At 37.4% G+C, this 15,595-nt stretch overlaps 1 protein-coding gene across 1 annotated transcript in view; it reads right to left on the reverse strand.

Annotated features, from left to right (window-relative positions):
• Positions 1 to 1,764: 1,764 nt before the first annotated feature.
• The window catches only part of vasna (vasorin a), a 24,519-nt gene continuing 10,688 nt past the window's right edge, over positions 1,765 to 15,595 (reverse strand). The window contains exon 2 of the mRNA XM_055218126.2: positions 1,765 to 6,946. Within this exon, the coding sequence (XP_055074101.2) occupies positions 4,871 to 6,913 (2,043 nt within the window). The 5' untranslated portion in view covers positions 6,914 to 6,946 and the 3' untranslated portion in view covers positions 1,765 to 4,870. The remainder of the gene's footprint in view (positions 6,947 to 15,595) is intronic.

Genomic DNA, 15,595 nt, shown 5'->3' on the forward strand with positions numbered 1-15,595 from the left:
TTTGACCTCTCACAACCCCAACTTTAGATTATAACCACCAGCTTTTTCAAATAAATAAAATTCCTCTTCTTCTGGTTTTCCCCATTAAGGGGAACACTCCATAATGGGAACCACATTAGACATGCCGCCGCAGTTAGTAATTTATGGCTCATTTTGAACAGCGTCCACTGGTTCAATTTCACACAAATGTCCCACAAACGAACAGCATGTTCTGTTCAAGAAACATTGTCACCGATTTCTCAGATTTATCTTGTACAGAATGAAGTATTCAATTTCTTTTCCATATAGTTCCCACTGGATAAAGGGTGTGGAAATGGGTATAAAAAGAACACTTTTTTTATGTGAGCCCTTAATTAGAGATTTGTGTCTGATCAGACGCTTCTTTTGTTGGAGTATTAGTGGCATGATTGCTCTTTTTGCTTTGAACATAATTCTTGAAAATGATTCATTTGTAATAATTGCAACGGAGTTAAAGGATTAGTCCATTTTCTCAAAAAAAATTCTGATAATTTACTCACCACCATGTCGTCCAAAATGTTGATGTCTTTCTTTGTTCAGTCGAGAAGAAACTACGTTTCTTGAGGAAAACATTCCAGGATCCCTCTCATTTTAATGGACCCCAACACTTAACAGTTTTAATGCAGTTTAAAATTGCAGTTTCAAATGACTCCAAACGATCCCAAACGAGGCACAAGCGTCTTATCTAGCGAAATGATTGTCATTTTTGGCAAGAAAAGTAAAAAATATGCACTTTTAAAACACAACTTTTCTTCTATCTCCGGCTGGTTGACAAGCCAGCGCGACCTCACGTAATTGCTTAATGCCGTGGAAAGGTCACGTGTTACATATATGAAATGCATATTTGCGAACCATTTAAAAAAAAATGACACAAAAGACATTAATTAGTATCATTCGAACATACAACAACGTCGGAACTGTCCTCTTTCTCAACTCTGGGGTGTAGTTTCACATACGCCATCCGTGACCTCTTGACGTGATGACGTATAAGGTGAGATCGCCCTGGGGCGTCACACAGCCGGAGAAAGACGAGAAGTTGTGGTTTAAAAGTGCATATTTAAATTTTTCTTGCCAAAAATGACAATCGTTTCACTAGATAAGACTCTTATGCCTCGTTTGAGATCGTTTAGAGTCATTTGAAACTGCAATTTTAAACTGCATTAAAACTGTTAAGTGTTGGGGTCCATTAAAGTCCATTAAAATGAGAAAAATCCTGGAATGTTTTCCTCAAAAAACATAATTTCTTCTGGACTGAACAAAGAAAGACATCAACATCCCGGATGACATGGTGGCGGTCAAACTATCTGGATTTTTTTTAGAAAATGGACTAATCCTTTAAGCTTCTAACTTCTGAACAGTTCTGTTAAATTACATAAAAACTTTTAAGGGATAGTTCAGAAAAGAAACCAAATTTTGTAATCACTTACTCATCCCCAAGTTGTTCAAAACCTGTATACATTTCTTTGTTCTGCTGAAAACAATTTAAGATAATTTTGAAAAAGAGATCTGGGGCACCATTCACTTCCATAGCATTATTTTTCCAATTATGGGAGTCAATAGTGCCCCAGGTCTGCTTGGTAACAAACATTCTCGAAATATCTCAACTTGTGTTCAGAAGAACACAGAAGTGTATACAGGTTTTTAGGGTGAATAAAATATGATCGAATTTATATTTTTGGGTGAACTGTCCCTTTAAGAGCTTGCAGTCAATCAGAAGATCAGATTGAAAGAACAAGCACAGCACTCTGATTTTTTCTTTTTTATTTTTTCAACAGATTTCAAAAAAGAATACACATTTTTACATCCAAAAATAAAAAATACAAAACTTGGCTTTGTGCACAATAAAAGACAAAAACAACAATCATCCCAAAGTAAGCATGGAACTTGAAAGAGGTTTGAAAATGTTTCAAATATCTGAAGCCCGTCATGCTGTGTAAAGTTGCTTCTCTTTCCAGTTTGAATGTTTGGATGTGCTAAGCGCTGGCGTCTTCAGTGCACATACTTCATACTGTCATAAATATTAAAAACAAGATTGTTGCCATTGGGGAAAATGTCGATTTGAGTTTTGCCTCCATTCCTTACACAACTAGTAGATAATGCACATAACCGTGCAATTCCACAATAAAACATTCAATCTTTCTTTTCAGTCACTGAAATCAATCTCCTTTTATAAAAATAAACATACACTGTCAGACAAAATGGTCACTAGCTGTAACTGGAGCAGTACCCTTTTCCAAAAGTAAAAAATACATAATAGTACCCCAAAAGTACATATTGGTATTAAATATGAAGAGTTTGGTTCCAAAACGCAATTTATTTTGACTAATTTGGGTAAAAATGTGTTTTCTATACCAAGAAAGTGATGAGATGAAAACCACTATTTTCTGTTACAAACTTTCACATAGCATCTTTAGGCTTGTAAAAACATAAAAAAATGCAAATCCATAATTTGATTTATTATAAAAACAGATTATTTTTCCACAAAATGCAATAAATCCACGACAAGTGTTTTTTACAAAATGCTATAAATCTATTGAATCAATATATAAATGTGCATTAATCTTTACCATGTTATATTCATTTAGTTGACTAGTGGTTTACACTGATTAAAAAAAAAAAACATTAATGGCATTAATCAAAACACTTACTTTGTCATATTAAGAACACTGTCATTGCTGCGGTCATCCTTGGGACGTCGTCGCTAAACTTTTTTGACAGCGATCAGCTGTAAAATGTTTTGGTCCTGCTCGATTTTCGTTGACTTTGAGTAAAATAATGGAAAGTTTTTCATAAGATCCTCTGGGGTCAATGTGTTAGCATGACAGAAGCTTGAGGCTGTTGGGAGAACAAGCAACAGCCGGCATTTTTCCTTCGCCCGAGTGCCTCGCGCGTAAATTATTCGATTTTGATGGCTTACGTTTCTTCCCCGTCACAGAAAACCACCACAGGTTTATCAGTGCCATCAAAAGTATTATTTTGTTTTTGTTTGTTTGTCGATCACGAAGTACAAAGTAGATGAGGAAAACTAGGATTCTGTGTGTATTTTAAGCGCCGCCATTGTTGTTTACAATGCGTGGAATGGTGCGCTGTGATTTGTGGAGCGGATTTATTGCATTCTGCAGAAAAAGAGAAGTGGCGTTTATCGCGTTTTGGGAAAAAAGGAGAAAAAATGACATAATACGGTGGATATTGGATTTTCCGTAAAATTAAGAATTTACTTTTTAATACTGACCTGATACAATACTGATTTTGGCGGTAATTTTTTTAAATGGCGTTTATCGCGTTTTGGAACCAAACTCTTCATATATAAAAATCTGTACTTAAATGTAAAATTTTTGACCATTTGTTCTGACAGTATACCATGATTCTTTTTTTCTTTCAAAATTAAAGGATTTGGTTCTTTAAATTAACCACTTCAGGGGCACAATATAATTACACTTCTCAGTTTTTGATTGGACACAAAAATACCATGGTAATCCTATTTTAAGATACACTGTATGCATATATCAAAGTACCATGGTATTACCATCTGATACCATGGCACCACCAGCACTTTTGTATGTTTCTATAGTCTAGTGATCAGAGCCATCTGGTTTGGTTGTGGCATAAACTGGGCTCAGTTTGGCAACACATACAACAACAAAACTTTAAAGGCTTTAAAGCCTTGCTCCCTAGATTCTCTCTCGTTTATATCATGGCTACGGGACATTTTTAGAAAGTTGGCACGTCAAAAAACAGCTTTGTTGAAAGTGTTTGTTATCCATCTCCATATATAGTACTTGCCTGTTTGTTAGTGCATGTGTGTGGAATTTGTTTGAGGTCAAAATGACTGTGGGTGTTTATAGTCTCGCAAAGTGTTTCATTGCCAGACGTTGGCTGGACAGCGACATGCAGACTTAGCACATGTATAGTCAGTTTATTTTTAAGGTCAGGAGAAGGAAAGAAAAGACATTTAGTCATTTGCAGGATCCAAAATTAACATTTGGTAATGGTTAGGGAATGTACCTGCCATAAACATTTCTTACTTACTAGTACCTAGTACTAAAATATTTCACATCCTATATATAGTTTTGTCCTCATGGGAATGTGATTTCTACATAATTTTCTTAAAGTATGATATGAGATGAGCCAGTCTCAATCTCTTGTTGAACCATTTCCATTTCATTTGCTCCTAAAAGCCAAATTTACTCTTGGTAAGTGTACATTTTGGACCCTGGTTTCAACAGAAATAAACAGAAAAAAAGGCATTTAAAAATACAAAAGCAGACATTAATAAAACATCAGATTTAACATAAACTGTACAAACTAAAAGTAGAAAAGTGTCACTTCATTATGGGTTTTTCACAGCAAATAATCTCATGTGCAGGACGGATGGGGTAAAGGGAAAAGAGGGATGCTTTGATGCTGCTCGAAACCACTTTGTAGCATCTTCCAAGAGGTAAGGCTAACAAGCACCCCTTAGGCACAGTCCCAGTGTTTTTGATCAGTGCAATATTCTCTGGACTGAAAAGTCCAGGCGTCCAGGCAAGATATCTTGACTCGTATCCATAAGGTCCAGCTACACAGTTAAGGAGCTACCTCAAAAGCGACTTGTTTTATATCCCAGGGACATTTCTTTCATTTGAGAGAAGTTCTCATTTAGATCTAACATTTTTGGAAGAAAATGACAGAAATGCACCTAGTTTGAATACTGAAAGTCAGTACGAAAAAGGCATTTGGCTGGGATGCATTCAAATGTTCACCAACCCATCAGGGTCTACTTAGTATCTGCATCGCACCCGCCCGCAGGAGTCATGGAGCACAGTATTGCGCTCTATTATGGACTGGAGGTATGAATAGCACATTATGGCTTTTACATGTATGAGGGTTTCATGCCGCCTACATTGTTATTAGACGGACATTGTCCTTGTATTAATGGTGCTTCATAATCCAAACCGTTTAGGACTAAGTGTGGGCAATTGGTGATATCGGGTTGCTTTGTATGTGTCACCCCATTCTCTAGACTTGCCTTTACTCCTTCCAACTCAAGAGGGGATGTTTCATGTAAATGCAGATCTACTGCAGCCTTGGACTTCTTCCTGCAGTGGATGATCAACACAGTGGCTACAACTGCTGCAATTATCACCACAGCCACAGCTACCATGATGGGTATAAGGGGGGATGATGGTTCGGTCTTGTCAACGGTGGGCTCATGGTATGTCCGGCTTTCTGCTGTGTGAGTCTCCATGCATGCAGCAATGGAAGCATGAGTAGGTTCCCCCAGTGGGCTTGCACATACGGAATAGGTGCTGTTAGGTTGAAGCCCTCTAAGCGTGTACTCGTGGTAGAATGCAGGGACATTTAGCTGCATAGGCCTGCGGTCAGGGCCGGACAAGTTCTTATAAGTCAAGCGAATCCCACGGATGTGTGGTCGTGACTCTATGTAGCGGTGAAGGTCTAATGTAATGGAAGTGCTGGTTACATGATGGGAGCTGATTGTTTTGGGCTGGACTGTAGCAATGGTCTCAATGGAAATTCTTGGGGAAGCTGGGGGAGGCTGAGCTTCATTTTGACTTTCGCAGTAGGGTCCTGACGTGTGAGGTGGACACAGGCAAATCATTTTCCCATTTGAGTCAAACATGCATGTTCCACCATTTAAACAGATGTTGGGAGGGCACATTAGCACTTCTTCTTTAAAGTTGGTGGGCAAGGGAGTGGTCTGGAAAGGAGGGTGACTGTCTAGTTCTGTGGAGTGCACCTCACTTTGTGGTGGAGGGGGAATGGCATGCGTTGTACTTGACTGTGTGGTGGGGTTTGATGGCTTATTGGTGGTCCTAGTCCTTGCACTTGTTAATTCAATAGTCATCGTTGGGCAGCCAAAATCCTTGTGCTCCAACTTTGCTAAAACTTTTCCTGAATTGATCGGAGGAAAGTGGCAACGAGTCTCCTCCATTCTCAACAACTGAACTTTTGAATCCATCACCCATGCTGGAAACAATGCCAGGGGACAGATGCAGTTAAAGGGGTTTTCAGCCACAGCGAGTGTCTCAAGTTTGGGGAAAATGGTAAAGAAGCCTTCAGGGAACCCTTGCAAATTAAGGTTGCTCAAGTCGAGTTCTACCAGATTACTCAGATTTTCAAAGTCTTCTTTGCTAAGGGAGCCCAAAGGGTTTCCAGCCAAATTAAGACGTTGTAGGCCTGTCATTGCCTTGAGAGTAGATTGTATCCCCACAAGCTGGTTCTGAGAAACATCCAGAACATGCAAGTTCGCCAGGCTTTTTAACAGTCCCTCATCCAGACTGCTCAGACGCAGTCCAGCTATTTTAAGGGACTCAAGGTGTGGCGTTTGTAGATCATCAGGTCCAGGTGGTGGGATAGTGTTATGACTTAGATCCAAGAGCAGCAGTTTGGGCAGTGCTAGAGCTGGCAACACACTGATCTGATTTCCCTGAAGCTTTAGCTCCAGTAGGTTCTCCAGTCCTTCAAAAGCAGCTGGGTGAATACTCTGAATGATGTTGTTGTAGAGATACAGCCTTTCCAGGTTAACCAACCCAGTAAAACTGTCTTTGTAAATATGGGTGATGCGGTTTGAAGACAGATCAAGGTTGTGTAAGGAGGACAATGAACTGAAGACCCTATCAGGGATTTCACTGAGGACGTTCTGACTCAGGTCCAGCAATCGTAGCTCCCCAAGCTGTACAAAACCCTGCTGTTGCAAGGTGTTGATGTTGTTTTGAAACAGGTAGAGTTTTTTGGTGTTGGAGGGGAGACCTTGAGGAATGTTGTCTAATTTACGGTTGATGCAGAAATTGTAGCCATCGGGGCTACACGTGCAATTCTGAGGACATCCGTTGCTCAGAGACCAACACAGCAGTTGAAACAAAATGAGATGAGACAGGGAAAATAGGAGCCGCATTGTCGATCTGTGTCTGGCCTTTTGTAATAAAACCTGGAATACAAAAAATAAAACAGAATCCGATATTAATATTACATACCTGATGGTAGTACATATGTTTAAAATAGTTTAGATACTTTACATTACATTAGGTTTTCATGCTAACAAAATTTGTCCTATTTATAGCAATTAGCCAAATATGGATGGACATTCAAAGAGTTGACGTGACAGAATATTATGGTGCGCTTTAACAAAAAATGTGGGGTTGCTAAGTAACTTGTCTTAACTATTACTATTATATTCCTTCATTACCAGATCCAACAATGGCAGTGGTTTATGGGGTGGTTGACCAAGTGTCTGTTGACCTGCCAGGCTATAAGTGAGAATCAATCTCATTCTTTCCACTGTTTGCCTAATGAGTTCATCTCAAAGAGTTTAAACCTCATCCTAACATGTGTGCAGGCCACCCAGCGTCTTAACAGTAAGGGTGCTTAGCACACACACATGCAAACATACACAGGCTTAATACTTTCCAGTGTTTACAATAATTAAAACCCTGCCTTCTTTTTCAAATAAATGCCACGCTTCCACATACTCCACATACAGTATAAATAGATGGAGGACATTGTTATTCCTGTGTGTGCGTCTATGAGTGGTTTCGTGGACAGGGTTTAGATTAATCCACGACTAGGCCTTATTTATATTAGGATATTTAAGAAGTTTTTACAAACAAACCTAACGTTACAGGTGTACATCTTGACACAAAACAATGTCACTGATATATGTTAAAATTAGTCGGTACAAGATGTTTTTAAAACAGCTCAAACATGCATTTTAGTCTGGGACTAGGATAAGCCCTGTCCGTGAAACCGGCACAGAGGTTTGTATACCCTGGGGGTATTTAAAGGGACACTACACTTTTTTTGAAAATATACAAATTTTCCTGCTCCCCTAGAGTTAAACATTTGATTTTTACCGTTTTGGAATCCATTCAGCTGATCTTCGTGTCTGGCAGTACCAATTTTAGCATAGCTTAGCATAATCCATTGAATCTGATTAGACCATTTAGCATCCCGCTAAAAAATAAGAGTTTCAACATTTTTCCTATTTAAAACTTGACTCCTCCGCAGCCACATCATGTACTAAGACTGACGGAAAATTAAAAATGAGATTTTCTAGGCAGATATGGCTATGAACTATACTCTCATTCTGCGTAATAATCATGGACTTTGCTGCCGTAACATGGCTGCAGAAGGCACAATACGCATCAGCGAAAAATAGTCCCCCTGGTAACTTTAAATGGCAGGGGACTATTTTCAGGCACTGCATAACAATGTAACTAAAGAATAGTCAAGTTTTAAAGGAATAGTCCACTCATTTTCAATATTAAAATATGTTATTACCTTAATTAAGAATTGTTGATACATCTCTCTATCATCTGTGTGCGTGCACGTAAGCGCTGGAGCGCGCTGCGACGCTACGATAGCATTTAGCTTAGCCCCATTCATTCAATGGTACCATTTAGAGATAAAGTTAGAAGTGACCAAACACATCAACGTTGTTCCTATTTAAGACGAGTAGTTATACGAGCAAGTTTGGTGGTACAAAATAAAACGTAGCGCTTTTCTAAGTGGATTTAAAAGAGGAACTATATGTTATATATACCACCAAACTTGCTCGTATAACTATGAAACGCTTATGAAACGCATAGAAAAGCTACGGTAGCCATCACCCAAAAAACATGTAATCGTTGGAGACAGTTTGTCTGTTAAGGGCTTCTGTAGAAACATGGCGGCACAAAATGGCGACTTCCACGTAAAGGGACCCTCCATGTATGTAGATAAAAACGTCTCATTCTAAGGTAATAAAAACATAACGGTTCATTATTAAAAGGTCTTTATACACCCCTGATAATATAGTTTTGGATATTATTTTGCATTTTTGTCAAAAGATCCTTCTAAAAATTACACACTGCACCTTTAAATGAAAATATAAATATATTCATAAAAAATGTGGAATAAAATATAATAATCTAGTTTAATGTAACATGATTGTTTACATACATTTATTTACATAATTTGTCAAAGATTATTTAGAAAACAGAGCTGTTTTCAGCATATGTCCGGACAAATATTACATTAAAATTTACATTTAGTAATAACTAATAAAATTATATTAATTTTTTTTTGATGATTACGCTTACATGCCATCAAGGTGGATAAAATATTTCATATTTCTTATTCTTTGGCGCAATTGGCGGTTACTTTATTTGACATTTTTAGGTCCATTCAGTCTTAACTTTCATAAAAATGTAAAATAACTGTAATATAAATGTAACTTCCACTTCCAAATGTAAAAATACTCTATGTGCATTGAAATATACCTGATGCATGCTTTTAAAACAAAAATTATTATTATTTTTATTTTTTATTTCTCATCTTGCCAAACCGTTTTTGTCACTGACCCTTATACTTAAAAAATGCTTGGTGTTCTGTCACTTTAAATGCATGGATCCTATATATTGTAACAGACACATTTCATTTCTCAATTGCTTATATTTATTTAATGTGAAAAAGACTTTTACTACTATAATCAAGTGCAAGAAAACAAACTCAGTTGGCATTTGCCTGCTGTCTTTATCATTTGCTTGTACTCTAAAGCCTTGAGATGCGAATCGCGCTCGCGCTTTACAGGTGCGCGCAAACAAAACTTATCAAACCACGCGTGAGTAAAGTATTGAAATCTTAAATATTTAAACTGTCCATTAGGGCCAGTGACTGTTGCATCGCTGCTAACAACACACAAAAATTATCTTACCAATGATACACTTATGTTGCAGTAAATTAGGTCACTTATGTAATAAAATTCCAGCAACTTTGGTACGCATAAGCCTTGTGCACATTTTTACATTTTATTTGCGCACCAGTTATGTGCACCCCTGGTAATATGTGACCCTGCCTGTTAAAACCCATCTAAAGTCATTTTGTTGTGATTTAATGTTTTTAAGTCTGTGAAAATATTACCTTGATATCTTTAATATCTGAGTATGTCAAAGATTGAAATAAATAATTAACTCTTTTCCCGCCATTGACGAGTTATCTTGTCAATTAAGAGAAAATATTTCCCTGTCAATAACGCTTCCCTGGTGGGTTTTTACGGTAATCCGTAATTCCGCTATTATCCACTAGACGCTATTATCTTACCCAAATTTATAAAAAATTGCAAAAACGAATCCAACATTTTGCACTTTGTGTATGTTTTGATAATCGTTCTGAATCTGATCTCTTAACAAAGTTCCTTTACAAAAAAGCAATTATCTCAGCTTTTTGCTCAAAATTAGGTATTTTTGAAGAAACCCATATTTAAGAAGTTATAAAAAGAGAGCAAATGAAGATAGGATGAAACTTTTTTCCAGTTTTGTTTGTTTGAAAGAAGAGGGTCTGTTCTTTCATTTTAATATTTTTGTATGTTTATATATTTATAGAAAAAATTTTTCCTGGAAGGCATTTTGTGAAACTTGTGAAAATCACAGAAAAATGCTGGCAGTGAATGAGTTAAAATCAAACTTTGATGCTCCTAATCTCTGGATTACACAGACAGGGTCACATTTTTCTTTTATGCTGCCCACTTGAAATGACAACAGCATTCTACAAACATTGTTTTGTCCTGGTTGTACTGTTTGTTATCACAGTTCGTTGTACTTGAAACAAAGCAAAATCTCAACATTTGTGAGAGGTTTAAGGTTTTTCAACGTTTTCATTGTTAAACATGCTTAAAAGGTATTTTCAAGGGATTATCTGAAGAGTTTTGTTTTATTAACTGGGAGTGTTCTTGTAACTTTTAAAAAATGTTGTAATGCAACTTTCATTGCAACCAAAACGCTTTACTGAAATCTTATGAAAACATTTTTCACTTTCTGGGATATTCTGTTTGAACCCTCTGCAGGTCGCTTGACTTTTGGCAAGAAGCTTAAAAGTATGGGTGATACCCTCCCTTTTTCTCTCGTCTTCTCCTACCCTCCTTGCGTTCTTTTTTTCTACATGCACAATCCTACCGGCACGGCAGGAATTTTGCAATAACTTTAAAAATCCATCTTCACAGAGGGGATGGGGCCTCCAGTGGGTTGCAAGGGACTCCAGTGGAGATCCTATAGAGATTTGTCTCATTTCTTTATTTTCTTTTCAGATTCAAGTTTAAAAGCCTTGTTTTAGCCGAGCTGTTGACTGACAGTAAGATCTGCAGTGAGAACATTTCTCATCAAGTTCTTCAAGCCCAAAACTATCTTAAAGGGGACAGAGAATGAAAAACCATTTTTACCTTGTCTTTGTTGAATAATGGTAGTCTATCCGCATTCACGAAAATACAAAAAGTGCTAACCATGCTAAACATCTCAGTCTAATAGAAATTCCTCTTTTAGAAATGTCAGCCAGAAAACGGCCCAATCTGAAAAACTGATGCTTATGACATCACAGGCATCTCACTGCCCCTCCACTTTAAAATAATTGGCTACATTTTTTGAGTGGCAGCAAAGTCAGCCAATCAGTAATGTGATTGCAAGTTAAGCCAGTAAGCCAAATAGGTGCAAAACCACTTGTTTAAAATCCCCCACCCTAATAGAGCTATTTGAGAGAGGTTTTTAGGAAGCTTCGAAGGCATTACAGACCCAAACAAAAAAATCTTTGTCTACATGTCACATCACAGAACAAGGATAAATACCCCGTTCAATCATTCTATGTCACCTTTAACAATGCTCTCCGAATACAATTTACAGCCCTGTACTCTTACGGCATGCATGTCAATAATTGTGAAAACCCAGCATTTTGATTTTACATAAAATCATCCTATATAATGTAAATAAAATATAACCTTGATATCTTTAAAGGAAAACACCACAGTTTTTCAATATTTTACTATGTTCTTACCTCAACTTAGACAAATTTATACATAACTATCTTTTTTCAATGCGTGCACTTAATCTTTGTACAACACGTTGTGACTGTGTTAGCATTTAGCCTAGCCCTATTAATTCCTTAGGATCCAAACAGGGATGAATCCAGAAACCACCAAACACTTCCATGTTTTCCTTATTTAAAGACTGCTACATAAGTAGTTACACGAGCAAGTATGGTGGCACAAAATAAAATCTTTTTTAAGCGGATAAAAAAGAGAACTATATTGTATGGCGGAAAAGCACTTAGTTTGCAGCACTTCGACCTCGGCGCGCAGTAACATCATCACTCCTGACTACTCCATACTTGTGCCATCATACTTACTCGTGTAACTACTCATGGAAGAGTCTTTAAATAGGGAAACATGGAAGTATTTGGTGGCTTCTAAATTCATCCCTGTTTGGATCCTAAGGAATGAATGGGGCTAGGCTAAATGCTAACACATTCATGACGCGCTGTATAAAGATTAAGTGCACGCATAAAAAAAGAAAGGGATGTATTATATCATCTAAGTTGAGGTAAGAACATAGTAAAATATTGAAAAACTGTGGTGTTATCCTTTAATATTGACTGGTGGAAGTCATGACGCAGAAGCAAACTTTAGATTAGATTATAAGACTTAAACCTGGATTACACAGACATTAATGTCTCTTTTGTCTAGTTTTATTTACGTTTTAGAATTTTAGGTGAAACATCTGACAAAGTGTTAGTTAAATTAAATATAACTGAGGACATTATATCCTGATATGCCATATCATGTTTCATTGTGAGTCCCCAGACAGCCTGAATATAGGTGAGGTTTTATCAAACATAAACAATGAAATACAACCTCAACAGGTTCATTACGTTCAATCTCCTTAAACTCTTTCTGACCTTATATGTCCGACAAACACAAGAATACATACAAAAGAGCGGTGGCATGCGTACACACACCCAAAAATGAATAGACAGGTATCTTTCCAATACACACATAACCGCATTCCCTCAGGGTTTGGCTCAGTTTGGTTTTATTTAAAAGCTGTGAATGGTGAATCAATGCCAGGTCGAATAAAAACTCGCATAACATCCGTTTGCATTCCTCCTCACTACTTTTGTAGAGTTTGAGTATTACTCAGTGATGAGAGAAAGGACTTGGAGAGGAAGATAAAACAAATGGAGGAGAAACAATACGATAAACCTCCAACGACCCCGCTTGAATACAATGTCATATTTGTCTAGCTTTTGTTTGTCACTTCACCCTTTGAGCCCTTTAATACTTTCTTTAAATAACTGCTTTTGAATAGTGAAGTTTTAAATAAATATGGTCGAAACCGAAAGCTTACAGATGCTTAAAAAGACTCTCAACAGCATGTGTAGGTAGGTGTGTGTGGTGAAGAACTAGTTAAAAGCAGTTACACTGTTAATTGTACTAGTTTAACTGGCATGACAGTTGTGCAGTTTTTAGAAAGATAGGGCGCAGTAATATTGACGGAAGTTTGAGCGAGAGGGGGAGTAGTTAGGAGTGATGATGTTACTTTTAAAGGATTAGTCAATTTTCTTAAAAAAAATCCAGATAATTTACTCACCACCATGTCATTCAAAATGCCGATGTCTTTCTTTGTTCAGTCGAGAAGAAAATATGTTTTTTTAGGAAAACATCCCAGGATCCTCCTCACTTTAATGAACTTTAATAGACCCGAACACTTAACAGTTTTAATGCAGTTTAAACTTGCAGTTTCAAAGGACTCTAAACGATCTCAAACGAGGCATAAGGGTCTTATCTAGTGAAACGATTGTCATTGTTGGCAAGAAAAATAAAAAATATGCACTTTTAATCCACAACTTCTCGTCTATCTCCGGTTATGTGACGCGCCAGTGCGACCTCACGTAATACGTCATCACGTCAAGAGGTCACGGATGACGTATCGAAACTAGACCCCAGTGTTTACAAGTGTGGACAAAGAGGACCGTTCTGACGTTGTTGTATGTCGAATGACACTAATTAATGTCTTTGTGTCAGTTTATTGTTTAAAATGGTCCGCAAATGTGCAATTCATTTATGTAACACGTGACCTTTCCGCAATTACGTGAGGTCGCGCTGGCACGTCACACAGCCGGAGGAAGAAGAAAAGTTGTGGTTTAAAAGTGCATATTTTGTATTTTTCTTGCCAAAAATGACGTTCGTTTCGCTGGATGGGACCCTTGTGACTCGTTGGGATCGTTTGGAGTCCTTTGAGGCTGCGGTTTTGAACTGCATTGGGGCTGTTATGTGTTGGGGTCCATTAAAGTCCATCAAAATCAGAAAAATCCTGGAATGTATTCCATCTCGACTGAACAAAGAAAGACATCAACATTTCGGATGACACGGTGGCGAGCAAACCATCAGGATTTTTTTTAAGGAAAACGGACTAACCCTTTAAGTGCTCTTCCGCCATACAATATAGTTCTCATTTTTATCTGCTTAAAAAATCGTCACATTTTATTTTGTGCCATCATACTTACTCGTGTAACTACTCATGTAACAGTCCTCAAATAGAGAAAACATGGAAGGGTTTGGTGGCTTGTAAATTCATCCCTGTTTGGATCCTAAGGAATGAATGGGGCTAGACTAACTGCTAACATATTCACGATGCGCTGTGCAACGATTAAGTGCACGCATTGACAAAAGATAAGTATGTATTAATTCATCTAAGTTGAGGTAAGAACATAGTAAAATATTGAAAAACTGTGGTGTTTTCCTTTAATTGAATAAACAAGTCCAAAAACAATGTATGTTAGTATGCTAGTAATGCTAGTGTGGTATAAATGTAGGTGTTGCTACCTTTAATCAACATACTTCTATTATTAACTAAATAACCATTATTTTGTCACACTACTTTTTTGAGAATACGCACACACATAGTCGCACTTCTTTCAGCAGCTCTTGAGCACAGCTGGATTGTGTTACCCAGAATGCACTGGGACAGTCTCTCTGGGTGACAGACCGCTCCCATAAAGTAACTGTTTCACGATTAGGGTAGGGGGAGGATTTAAAAGAGAAACAGACATCTCAACTGTTTAAATGTGTATTCAGTGTGAGTGAGTGCATGCCCGTAAGCCTGTTTGTGTTTATGCGTGCTCGCATCAAGCTCGCGCGCATGTGGGTGACGGAAAATACGAAACAGATTCATCGGGACAACCGCGATTTCCTTATGCTTCAGTTAAACCACAACAGAAGCTGCTAATGTGGAGCCAAAGCCAATCCAAAGCTCTTTGTTATTGTCATCCACTATCAGTCGTTGATTTTATTGAAACGATTCTAGAGGTCTTAAAAAAAAATAGATTTTTAGAAAATATTGCATATGTTTTGCGCAAATTTGTAATGGAAACGCAGCTACTGTCATCTAAATGAACAGCCACTAAAAAGTATTCTGTTTTTAGAAAGAAAGAAAAAAAACACCACTTATGTCAACGTGAAATTTACAATCAATTTTCCTCCCTGGTGTATTTATAAATAACAAATGGATATTAACAGACTTGTTTTTCTAACCTTAAAACGTTTTTAAAGTTTATCCAATAGCCAGGTCAGCCTAGATGATGTCAGAGAAACAATAAGAACCAATAGAAAATCATGTCAAGATTGAAACTTTCTAAACTTCACTCAATGTAATTTGATTCCCGCTACAATGGCAGAACTTCACCTTTTAGGTTCAAATTTCATTGACTATCACTATTAGATAACCTAATAATGGCCTCTTAACAAGTAGTTATAGTCAAAGCCGTAATACAAACACAC

Source organism: Misgurnus anguillicaudatus, chromosome 23, assembly GCF_027580225.2.
Source record: "Misgurnus anguillicaudatus chromosome 23, ASM2758022v2, whole genome shotgun sequence".
Lineage (NCBI taxonomy): Eukaryota > Metazoa > Chordata > Actinopteri > Cypriniformes > Cobitidae > Misgurnus > Misgurnus anguillicaudatus.